Raw genomic sequence first — 12,719 nt, forward strand, 5'->3', positions numbered from 1 at the left:
GATGACAGAAGAGTGGTACCACTGATTGTGCCAGTCAGTGCTGCCCTAAATGTCTGCTTCTACCCCAGTAGGAGACATTTTACATACTCTCATCAAGGAACCATGACAAACTTTTGGAAATTACTGTCAGGGAAGACTGATTCTTTTTTACCCAGGAATATCAGAATATACAGATGACAACGAGGTCCTTTCCAAAGGAAACCCTTTTCCCACTAACTCTGTGAAATGCACTGTGGTTGATCCAATTAAAAGCATGGCCCCCATAAACAAGGTGGGACCCTCCTGTGATTCACCACACTGGAATGTACCACGCTTAGAGCACTATTCCTGCTTTCACTAACCTGTGAGCTAGCTGAATCTGTGCTGAAGAAACCTTCAGGATCTGCAGACAAAGGCACTTGGATGGGCAGTACAGCTGGTTTAGAAAGGTTAATGGCATGAGGTGACTGGATTACCAATGAGGAGAATGATGGTGATGGAACAGCGGCAAGCATGTCTGATCCTGATGTACTTTCTCTGCAAATGGAGGGTGGTTTCTAATGGCACTGGCTGGGATGGCACAGCTGTACCCAAATGTGTCACTGGTGGTGTGGTGGGCAGTGTGGCAAACATACCAAGCTGAGGCAAACCTGTTAGAGCAGCTGTGTCATCTGCATCGTGAGGCGATGGCCTCAGCGGCGACTCGGCCGAGACCTCAGCGGGTTCCTGGGGTGCACTGCTCCCACTGCCCTGGTACAGGGAGGGTGACAGGTGCATCTGATCCAAAGTCCTGGCACGGGCACCAGTCAGCGTTGTTCTGATCATCTGAAGCAAGTCTGCGTTCTCCAAAGTCTGTCCCAGGGAAAGATCAGCTATTGAGGGGGTCTTGGTTTCTGTGGAAGGCCGTGTTGGTGATAGTATAGATCTCCAGTTAGGAAAAGATCCCGTAGAAGGAGCATCGTTGACATGCTGTTGCCTGACACCTGTAAAACAATAAGGAAAATTAGCATATTCTTCCCCAAAATGAAGAGTTATCTTGTTGCTACAAATCCCAACACAAAATGCATTAAGTTTGGTAAAACAAGTGAATTTTTTTGTTGTTGTTTTCAGAGTGCATAAAAATTCAGAGAACATTTACAAAAAAAAAAAAAAAAAAAAAAAAAAGCCAACAACAAACCACAAACCCAGTGAAAGGTTCAACACAACAGATTTTAAACCCCTCAACTTCTTTCATCTGACAGAAGAATAAGGAAAGCTGCCTTAGCCATGCTATTCCAAAATCCTACTTTTACCAGGGATGTCTCAACATACTAAAAGACACATCCCTGAGCCTGGGACAGTTCTTGAGGTTATCATGAGTCACCCTGTGTCAAAACGCTGTGTGAGAAGATGGGTTTAGAAGCAGTGCAGAAAGGGAATGGGTTTTGACAAGCAAACTTCACTGCCTTGGCATGCAGTCTGACATGGGAATAGAGTCAGCACTGGCTGTGTTCCTGCAGGATGCATCTGGAGGTGCTCATCCTGCCAGCTCTAATAATGTGTGCAATTACAGGCACAAAAGGGAGAAAATAAAACAGGGATGAACAAGAGGAGAGGGGGGAAGATCCAAAACAAAATAGGACATTAAACACTTCTTTATTTGACATGTGCAGATGCTCAACACATCATTTCAAACACCAGTTTACTCTGCCTTCAACACCATAATGTTCCTAGGCTTTGTTTTCTTGAAATGATTACAGTTATCCTGAAATCACAGAATGGGAACACTTGCATTTGTACTAATTCAAAGATTAAGATTCACTCAAGGATAAAATTTAAGGTGATGGCGTTTCTTTTTCCCTTCCCCCATGTCAAAACAATAGATCAAACCTTAGTCCTAGCACTTGGTACCATGCCAATCTGTGTCCCCTTGCATAGCCAAGCAGAGGGAAAACATGGAGCTAAATCCTGCCCTCCAGCTGCAGCACATCTGGATCAGACACAGGGGATGCCAACCTCCTCCACAGCCCTGTGAATAACCCAACATAATGGTGTGGAAAAGCAAGCAGAGCAGATCTTGAGACACATAAAATGGGCTGGACACTGGCTCCAGCCACCCAAGAACCCAAGGGTCAGCAGAGCCAACAGCACCAACTGGGATCAGCCCACATGGACAGGAGCCAGCAGCAGGAGACCTTCCAGCACAAGGGAGGAAAATGGGTCATGCTGCACCTATCTGAATCTAAGTTTCTTTCTTTCTACAGTTTTCTTTCCTCATAAGTTTTTACACCACCATCCTCCATATGCACAGGCCACAGTACTTGATTGGAGACCAGCTCCTTCAGGCTCCTGTGTGCATTCCACAGAAATGTGCTGGAATTATGTTCAGCACTTTCTCTCTCTAAAAAAAAATAAGAAAACCAAAACAATGCGAGATCTCCCATTTTATCCCTGTATTTAGGAGTTTTATTAAGCCATGGTGGAAAACAGCCATTACTATCTCCTTCACTGAGATGCAAGAATAATTATAGTCTCCAGAAGCAACTTGGTTTAGGGAAGCAGCTCCAGGATGGACAACAGAACAGAGCTCTGTCCTCCACACAACCAAAATCCCCAGACCTTCCACTTGACACAGGCTAACTTGTATACAACTGATCTGGAGAAAAGCAAAGGGAGGCAGACACAGGGCTACATATGGAAAGGAGGGATAAGCAGGGGAACAAGGAGCCCAATCCACTTTTATGGAGCTGCTCCAGAAGGTCAGCAGGCTGGACAAGAGGCTGCAGAGTCCACCAGGGAATTTGACCCACCAGGAGAGGTTTGCAGCACAGAAGGGACACTTTTGTACTTGGGCCTTGGCTGCTGATGTGTCCTCACAGACTGGTGTGGCCTGGTTTCTGATACTCTCCATGCTCCACCCTGTGTTGGAAGGCACATTGTGTTCTAGACTGTGTTTTGGTGGCTTTTCCTTCCTTGTGAGCATGGCAGACTTTTAACAGAAGGTAAGAAAGAAGATAAGATGAATCTTGGTCAGCTGGAATGTATTCAAACATGTGGAATGGATTGGAATGGATTCAAACATGTGCCTGAAATTAAGAACTAGCTGATGTGCTTTGCAAAACCAGACTTTAGGCAACCTGCAGCTTAAATATCTCTGCTGGTGAAGTCATCATTACCCAACCTGTTGCACCTCTGACTGTCTTGTTTCACCAGAACTGAAAAATGACTGCAAAGCCTTTGTGTGGGATTTCTTATAGCACTTAGTCCTAGAACTAATCTAGCACAAGTCCTAAAGGGACTTAAGCAAGTCAATGTTTTCTGCTTTTCCAAAACAGCAAAACCTGTCAATCCTCTCACAGACTGCACCGTTCTTCACACATTTCTTCACACATTGGTTTAATGAGAATGATTACAAGCAGAGGGACAACATAAACCTGGAAAAAGCATTGAAGTTACCTCATATTGACAAGAAGTGAAGAAAAGTTCAAATATTGCAAAGAAGATAAAACACCAAATAAAAATATCCTCTAGCCACTTCTTTATTCCAATCCTTCAGTTCTTGTTCCCTCCATTCCCTACCAACTGCCAGCTTCTCTGTTCATGCCCATTAATGAAGTCAAGCTCCAGAGTTACTGAAGCATTAAGAAAATTATACAATATGCTGCAACCTATGAGTGATGCTGGCATTTCACTGCAGCAGATTTTCTTTTATTCTATGCCTATGGAAAGATATCGACTGCCAGCATCTGTTTAAAACTGCCATAAATTCAGCATCCTGGTAGAAACCAGACAGACACAACACATGGAGGTGCAACTGAAGGAGGTACTGTGTGCTTGAGAATTGTTAGGATGGCACCAAGCACTACAGCTCCCTACCAAAAACTGTGCAAACCAGGACTGAATCATGGAAAAAAGGGCAGACAGGAAAACATTGCACTTCTGCATCTATCAACAGCTAAACACACTTGATGAAGGAGGAGACAACCAATTCAAATCAGCAGGAAAGCCACAATGAGAGCTCCCCACAGCATGCACTGTGCATACTGGCACACAGCAGTAGCTGCTCCTCCTGCCTCTAGATTACCTGTTATTCTCTCATATCTCAGCCTACTGATGAACCACTACCTCCAACAGTCCCAAAAATCCATCTAGCAGTAACCTCATTACCGCAGCCATCACTGATGAGGGACTTTTCCAGTAGCAACAATGAGGAACACTTCCAATATGCCAGAGCAAGAAGTTAAAAATCAGTCCCGTTTGGAGAAAACCATGTTTTCTACATTTCTGAGCACTTCTGTGCACACCTCAAGGTGTGATAAGGACCCTCACCTCTCCCCTTTAATAAAGTGAGGGTCCCCATGAGGAAGGTGTGGGATACCATGAGGGCACCCCTCACCTTCTCTTCTCCAAGCTGAGCAAGCCAAGGGACTTCAGCCACTTCCTCCACATCTTGCCCTCAAGGTCCTTCATCACCTTAATCAAGGTCTTTTCCAACCCTCATGATTCTAGGATTCAAGAAGAACAGCAAGCCACCTACAAGAATTGTTCCAACCCTCATGATTCTTGGATTCGAGAAGAACGACAAGCCACCTACAAGTATTGCTGAGAGACCCTTTAGCATTTTACCCCACCCTAGCCAGTACCAGATAGGGCTATCCCAGGGCTACACCTGCTCTTTATCTTTAGAACAATGCCACTAACATACCAAAAAAAGCTTTTTTTTCCTTCTCAAAAGTACAATGCTTCCCACTTATTATTGTTTTACCATAAGAGATTGAGTGCCCAAAGGTCAGATATGACTGGTAGGGGATACAATAAGAAAATTAACAGAATTAACAGAAATTAACAGTAATCTCTGTTACACCAGTGAACAAATGCACACCCTAATCACAGGGTTCTGCAATTTATTTCCATTGAAGAGCATTGAGCCTACACTATACGATGATAGCACCACTTCAGAGTTTTCCTAATGCTGTCATTTTTTTCATTATTCATTAAGAATTTACAAATGGCACAAAAATACAGATTTCATGAGCCAAAGGATGTGAAATACACTATGAACAAAAATACAAATGCTCAGCAAAGCATTTATAAAAATAGCTATGCAGCATATCAAAATCTTTCTCACTGTACAGAATGGCAAAAACCTATGCCTCCATCATATGTTATCCCAATTTTACATTGATGAGATCATTACATCCCAACTTATGTATCCCATACATCTCACTTTGGCATCATTCCACAGGCCTTTGCAGCTTAATTACACACTTTTTGCAAAACAATTAACTTGTAAGTGTTGCCTAGCCCTGACAACAAGCCAACCCACAAGACACCTGTGCTGAGCCCTGGTTCCCACAGGCCAAGCCATGCCTGCCCCTCTGGTCAGTGTGCTTTGTGCTCATCCTCCAGGAAATCTGCCTGCAGGGCCCACCAGGATCACCCTGGAAGGGAGAACAAAGGTGGTTTCAGCAGCTGCCAAACCCACAGCTACTACAGCAGGAAGGGATGGTGGAGAGCCAGAGAAAACTGCAAAAGAGGGAAGGTAAAGAAACCAGAAAACTAAATCCTGTTCTTCACAGGTATCTCATTCATATCCTTTTTATTTTTCAAGCAGATTCTAGGAAAATTTAAGCAGTTCAACAGACACCTTCTCACATTTGTTTCAGCTGTAACTTTCCCCAGATTAGATCTTGACCTTCCAAACCCAAAATTCTGTCCTGATGGATGTAAACCCAGATTATTTTACCTACAGCTGAGATTGCTTACATCCTAGCCATTGGGACCCTGGATGCTGAGAATTTTAGACTTTCTGTGTTGAAAGGCACAGACCCTCAAGAGAACACTGCATTTGATCTGAGACTGTGGAGAAGAATTCCAAAATTGAATTATAGAACTGGGATTGTGGGTGTGGAGTTTGAATAGAAGGGTGTAATGTCACATGGTGGAAAACTCAGAGTTCAAGGTTTTAGACTATGGTAATATACATAAAGCTAAGATGGAGGGTTTAGGGTCAATGGAGGTTTTTATCAGTTTATGTCTACAAGAACCAGACAATAAAAAAGCACCGTTACATCCAAAAAAAGCCTTTTTTCCTGTGATCTTAGAAAATTGAAACTGAAAACTATTATTAATTTAGTTTGACAACCAGGAAAAAATATTTTTTCCTGATACTATCAGAATTCTGTTGGTAAACAGAAATTGAACAGTTTTACCGTGAGGAAAAATCTCTGTGAGGAGGTACCACATTGCACAAGGTTTCCTTCTCAACAAACAAAAGTTTGGACTTTGTAACAAATAATAGAAAAACGTTAGGGCACAATATTTGGTCATTTCAATTGCACTGCCATGTGTTTTTACACATGAAAACCAAAGCAGAAATTTTCTGTTTGGGATGGTGGTGAACTCTCCTTGCCCTCACAGTCTAAGTTCCCTTTGGGTCCCAACGCTCCAGCAGCACATCAGGGACAACCTCTTGGCTATCAATTAAAATACAGGGCTGCAAGGAAAATGCCCTTTTTGCCAAGAAAGCTTTTGGCATGGCCTGTCTTGCTGGCTTGCCCAGCCCAAATGTCAGCTGCAGGGATTCGGGAGCTCCACGACTGTCACCAGCCCTGCTCTGGGAAGCCACAGGCTGCTGTGACATGTCCCGAGTGCCAGCCTGGCCTGGGGCTCCAAAATGTCCCTTCTGCCGCCCAGGAGGCTCTGCTGGGAGGCTTTAATCTGCTCCAGCAGCAAGAGGGAGGTTTTGAGCAGTGCAATGGATCAGCCAGGGTGAGAAAACCACACTCTGGTGGCAGTGGGGCCAGCTCTGCCAGCAGTGGTCCCAGCAGCATCATCTGTGGCATTCACTTTTACTGGAAAAATCCTTCATCCAGGATTTTTCTCCTGGGAAGATGAGAAGCCTCAGAGAAAAGGAAAACAATAATTATCTGATTTACTTCTCCTGTGTTTTGCTCCTTTGGAATGTGTTTGGAGATTGTTTACCCACAGGTGATTGTTTCATTGGATTCTGCTGTGAGTTGTTTTTACTCTTTGGCCAAACAGTGCCAAGCTGTGTTGGGACACTGGAAAGAGTCACAAGTTTTCATTGTTATCCTTTTAGCCTTCTGTAAGTATCCTCTCTGTATTCTTAGTATAGTTTACTATAGCATACTTTAATATAATATAGTATCATAAAATAATAAATTAGCCTTCTGAGAACATGGAGTCAGATTCATTATTCCTGCCTTCATCTGGGAGCAACCCAAATACAATAATCATCTGCACATTGGATTCAGAGCAGATGCTCAGCTGGATCCTTAGGAAATGAGAGTGCAAGGGAGGAGGGTTCATCACCACACCACGCCATGGGATAACTGCACAAAATCACACAGAAACCACAACCTGCAGCAATGGCTTTGAACAATTCAGGCCACATTGTGCCCCAGCCAAATCACTTGTAACTATTCCCTTCAGAGCCCTCTGCGATGCATCAAGGTTTTTAAGACATAAATTGTGCTAAATTAAGGAGGAAGAGGCTGAGAAACAGAAAGCCAAGACCACAAGGATTGGATAAAAGAGGGAAGCAGCTGGACTGTAACCCGTCACATACTCTGAGAAGAGCATGCAGAACCCATGGACAAGATGGAGGCTCCAATCAGGAAATGTGTGTGCAGCAGTTCTAGAACGTATCAATAGTGCATCATGTAAACAATAAATGGCTTCTGCTTAATCATATTGGCTAGTTGTCCTGATTCCCTGCAAGAACCTGCTCTGAGGGCTCTGCTGAATGTCCCCATGATCATTTCTGCCTGAGCTGATCTGGTTTTTCAAAAGATTGAAGTGAATAAATGATGCATACATTTATGTATTTGTTATTATTTTATGTGTTTGTTATTATTTTAATTAATTTGTAGTGCTTTTTTAGAAACATTTTCAGGATCAATACCTTTGTGAGCCTGACAGCCTGCTTTAGCGTGCTGCTTACCTCTTTATTTGTAAACAGACATTTGCACAAAGCTTTGCAATGGAATTGTGTTTATTCAGGAAAGTTGCTGTAGACACTGCTAGCATTAGCATTAATGATTTAATGAACAATGTAGCAAAAAAATTCAAGGTCATTTGGGAGCATACCAACAGCAAAGCTGCCAGTTCTCCTGCTTTTACCTTGAGTTTTACAATATTTGAGAGGCTTTTCACGGAAAAAACAAAAGAAACACCCCAAAAAAAATCTTAAGTAAAACACACTATATTAGTAGTTGATTTTTCATTCTTTACGTGGAAATTCTGAATTCTTAAAATTGTGGGAGAAAAAAGAAAACTAAATTGTTTTTAAATGATGTGATTTTTAAGCATATGACATTTTCGCAGGACTGGTTAAAGTTATTTACTTATTTTAAATTTCCAGAGCTATGATAGACTAGAAGGATGGCATCAAATTCTCAAAAAGCATGAGAAGAGTTTTGGGTTGCAAACTCTGATCTTCTTAGGCTCTGGAGTTAGGCAGAGCCTAAGAAGACAACAACAGTAATAGTAGTACAGCTTTATTATTATATGCAACAAAAATATGTATTTTCTTAACTAGAAGCTACTCCTTTAATAAAGCTTTCAGAATTTAAACTCCCCCCCAAAGTCAGCACAAAAGGAGACAGCAGAGAGCTCTTCCTAAAAGCCATTTAGATTATTCTCCAAAGGAAAAAAAAAATAAAACTATTGTTTGCAGAACTTTCCTAAAGAAATGACAGCGCTTCCAAAAGGTTGAACTGTGGGCCAAATTACATAATACAATACATTCTGACATGCTTGTTGAGCAATTGTGAATGTTCCCTTGAGCCAAAAGGCTTTCTGCTCACCAACCCAAGCTCATCTTCAAGGGAACATTTGAGGCCACAGCCCAGGAGCAGAGAAGACCCTCTGGACCAGGAGCAGCTCAGCCAACGTCTCCCCCAGAAGGGAGACCCAACCTGGGGCCGCAGGAGGCTCAACCAGGCCACCAACACAAGGATGTGCAGGTACATCCCTACATTCACACGTGTTCCTGATGTGCCTGGGGTGCCACAGCTCAGCAGAGAGGAGGTGACAAACAGGCTGGCAGCACCAGCACCTCCAGCCACTGCTGCTGCTAACTGAGCTCCAGGGTCAGCACCCTCATTCTGATTCATTTCAATTCATTTCAGAGCTCTGGAGCTGCAGTTTGCAGAGGTAACACGCATACACAGACACACACACACAAGCTCTGTGAGCTTTTCAGTGCCTATTTCAGGCCAAGATGTGGAGGGCAAGCAGGGAAGCTGTGCCCTGGGGGCAGAGCCTATTTGGGCTCAGTTGCACTAAGACAACCAGGAGAGAAGTTAATCCTGCCTTAGGAGAGATGCCAGAGGTGCCAAGCTCACAGCATCACCACAAGGACCCAGGTTCCCACCTTGCCTTTTGCTGCTTTCCACTGCCTGTGATGAAGGATAAAGAAATGAAGACCAGGAAAGAAATGTAGGTCAGACACAGAGCTACATTTCTCTGTCTGCACAGGGTTCAATATTGCCCCACTGATAATGCTTTCAAAGTACAGAAGTCTGCCCTTAAAAAAGTTAAATATTATATTGATTTTTAGATTACAAAGCTGAAGAGAGGGTGAGAAAAGAGCAAATGACATATCTATTTTTAAAAAATGCAACAAAATAATCAAATCCAAATTCCATTTTCTCGTCAAGATCTGCACCAAATAACCAGTGTTTACCCATCCTGGTATACAATGTGATTTTTGAGCCCAAAAAACTGCAGTCTATTGCACAGGCCTAAAGGGAGAAAGGTTAAAATACTGAATATACGAATGGCCCAATAGACAAATATTGAGTTGAAATGTTGGGCCATTCTTCTTTGGAGGGGAATCCTCCTTATGACCATGAATGGGACTACAAACAGAAGGTGTTGCTGGAAAACAGTCCACATAAAATGCATGTTTTTTCTTAGATTAGAAAAACTCTATTCTGGAGCAGGATAGACAGCACTGAAGGTAAGGGACAGCACTGAAAGTGGCTTTAAAAGGCTTTGGAATTTTCCTCTCTCCCCACTTAAAAAGGACAGAAACTAGGGAAAAAGTCTTATACGCAACACATCGTTCTTCCTTACGTATAGACTTTTCAAAAATTACTCATTTTAAAGCAATCCCTTTAAAAAAAAAAATCTGATTTTTTTTTTTTTTTTAGTTCAATATTGCCCTTTGATTCCTACCTTTTACAAATGTAGCAAAGGCCCAGTCTCAAAAAGGGAAAAACACTCATGTGAAAAACACTTTCAGCTTCCAGGAAGCAGCCAGAGAACATCCTGAGGTCAAGCCAGGATGACAGGCAGCAATTAAATTCTCCTGAACAACAAATCAACCTGCAACTTTGCTATGACCTGCTCTGGGTGTTCAACACTAAGTGCAATATCCTTTACACATTAATGAACTATGCGTATCAACTAGCTAATTAATTCTTAAGCTCCTTGTCTGTTCTACAGTAAACAGAGACTTGGCTCAGGCTAGAAACTATCATGAAGCTGTTTAAAAGTTATTTCTATTTCCTATGACTTTCACTGTGTACAGCCCATTAGTCTTTATTTTCAGGGTCTTTGCTGCATAAAAGTGTCAATAGCTCAGGTTTTTAACAATATGTTGCCTCATTCCCTTTTCTCACATCTTAGAAACAAATGCAAATATTTATCTCTACTGTCCGAAACAAAAAAATCAGCCATACTCATGGACAGAGGACAAGAGGTAAAAGCAGCAAGGGAGAGCCCAGTCACTGGTGGCAAAAATGTTAAAAAACTGCCCAGTCAAATCTCACTTTCCAGTCCAAAATCCAGAAGAAACATGGCACAGATGCAAATATTTGAGAATTGCTTTTAAATCTGAAAAATCAGTAGGAACCTTGGCAAACTGTGGGGTTCCCAAAAATGCTGCAGAATTACTTTAACTCCCAGCCCAGCTGCAGGGATCTCCCCTGGAAGCAATGAACACTCAAATCACCACCAGGACAAGGTGCCTGCACCTGCTCCTCACCTATTTCCTGCAAAAATGATGGATCTGTCTGAATCATTTGGGATTTTAATTCCCAGGTATCCAAGCAACAAACCCAAAACTCAGGAAGAGCCAAACACAGGGATAAAGCAGGTAGATGCACCCAAAGGCAGCAGCTCTGTGCTTGCATTGGCTGCCTAAGCACAAAAATATCACCACTAAAGGGTGATGTGGTGTGAAAAAGTTGATTCTTCTCCCTGAGATAAAGGCATTAGCATTTTCTGTCAGATCATTAGACAACATCTTCCCTGTGAAATGACAGGAGCCCTAAAAAAAGCACTTTAAAAAGCAGGATCTCTGCTACAGGGCCAACAATATTCTACTAATAGCTGAAGTCACTTTTAATTGTAAATGGTTAACCATTATCCAGTGACCAGCTTTCTCAAAAGTCAGACACCGCCTGGAAGAAAGGGCATTATTAGAAAGAAAAGATGATGCCATTTCCAGATGGTGAAAAGCACTGCATAAGTTGGTGGGTCTCCTAATTTATATCTCCAAGGTACAGGAGAAAGATTTGAGGCTTTTAAATAGAGAGTGACTAAAAGATTCCCTCTGAAAAGTTCAAAACAAAACCAAATAAGATGCTTTTTTTCCCTCCACAGTTATATGAGTTTCTTGGCTGCCTTCTGCTGTGCTTGCTTATGGAACTCACATGCTCCATCACACTGAATGGCAAACATGGCTCTGGTAGGACAAAAATAAAAAATCTTCCCCTCAGATCCCCAGCTGAACCCCATCTTTTTAACTTCTAGCTTAACTCAGAACTAAACCCCCAAAAATCCCATCTCTGTGACCCACTTTGGGTACTGCCACGATATTTCTTGTCACTTGATTGCTGCTCTTTTTTGCTAAAGTTTCAGAAGATTCTGTTCTCCAAAAATTTCTGGGAGCTATTTCTAAAAACAGCCTCCAACAAAAGCAGACCCTAATTTCTTCCCAGCCACTCAGTTAATCTTTAGGGACATGCACAGTCACTTCTAACAAAAGGAGAAAGACGATGCCATACTCAGACAGGCTTTTCCTTTGTACACACACTGTGGAAACATTTTGCATTCATGTCAGTATAACTGAATATCTGGATTTTAAAGCCCTCAGCCAAACTAGGATTTTAGGAGCTTTATTGCTACACTGTCAAACACATGCACTATATAGTATTTAAGAAGGTTTTCCATTAATCTGCTCTATGCTGGTATTGTTATTGAAATGAGCTCATTCAAATGAGATCGGGATAACCAGAGGAACTAAAGAATACAGGTTATTTCTTAAAATTAAAGAGATATATGAAGGAAGAAGGTGCTAAAACTTTCAGGTCATGCAGCTATTTATTACTCATTTTACTCAGTTAAGAGTTTAATCAGTCAAAGGATCAGCATTACAATCCAAGTACCTGATGCTACAAAAAAGCAACCCTGACCATCCAAGACTTTGCTCCAGAAGGTGAAGGTGAAAGCTTCTTCCCACAACTTTCCTGACATGTGACATATTGCACAAACCAGGGCAGAGCATCAGCAAATTTCTCAAGTCAGATTTATGGCACTTCAGGTACCCTTTCAACACATGCTCTTCCTCACTGTCGAGATTTACTGGCCTGGATGTCAGAAAACATCTCGGGAACGGGGAGTGCAAACACAGAGGTGACACACCACACTCATGGGAAGAAATTTCCATCCAAAGGTTGCTGCCTTTCTGTCATCAATCAGGACACTGGTGACTTCATGGGTGAGCC

At 42.3% G+C, this 12,719-nt stretch overlaps 1 protein-coding gene across 1 annotated transcript in view; it reads right to left on the reverse strand.

The window, feature by feature from the left end:
* KIAA1549L (KIAA1549 like) overlaps positions 1 to 12,719 on the reverse strand; it is a gene marked incomplete at its 5' end in the record, with an annotated part of 134,513 nt that overhangs the window by 76,190 nt on the left and 45,604 nt on the right. Inside the window, one exon of the mRNA XM_059474302.1 lies at positions 630 to 962. Within this exon, the coding sequence (XP_059330285.1) occupies positions 630 to 962 (333 nt within the window). The remainder of the gene's footprint in view (positions 1 to 629; positions 963 to 12,719) is intronic.

Source organism: Ammospiza nelsoni, chromosome 6, assembly GCF_027579445.1.
Source record: "Ammospiza nelsoni isolate bAmmNel1 chromosome 6, bAmmNel1.pri, whole genome shotgun sequence".
Lineage (NCBI taxonomy): Eukaryota > Metazoa > Chordata > Aves > Passeriformes > Passerellidae > Ammospiza > Ammospiza nelsoni.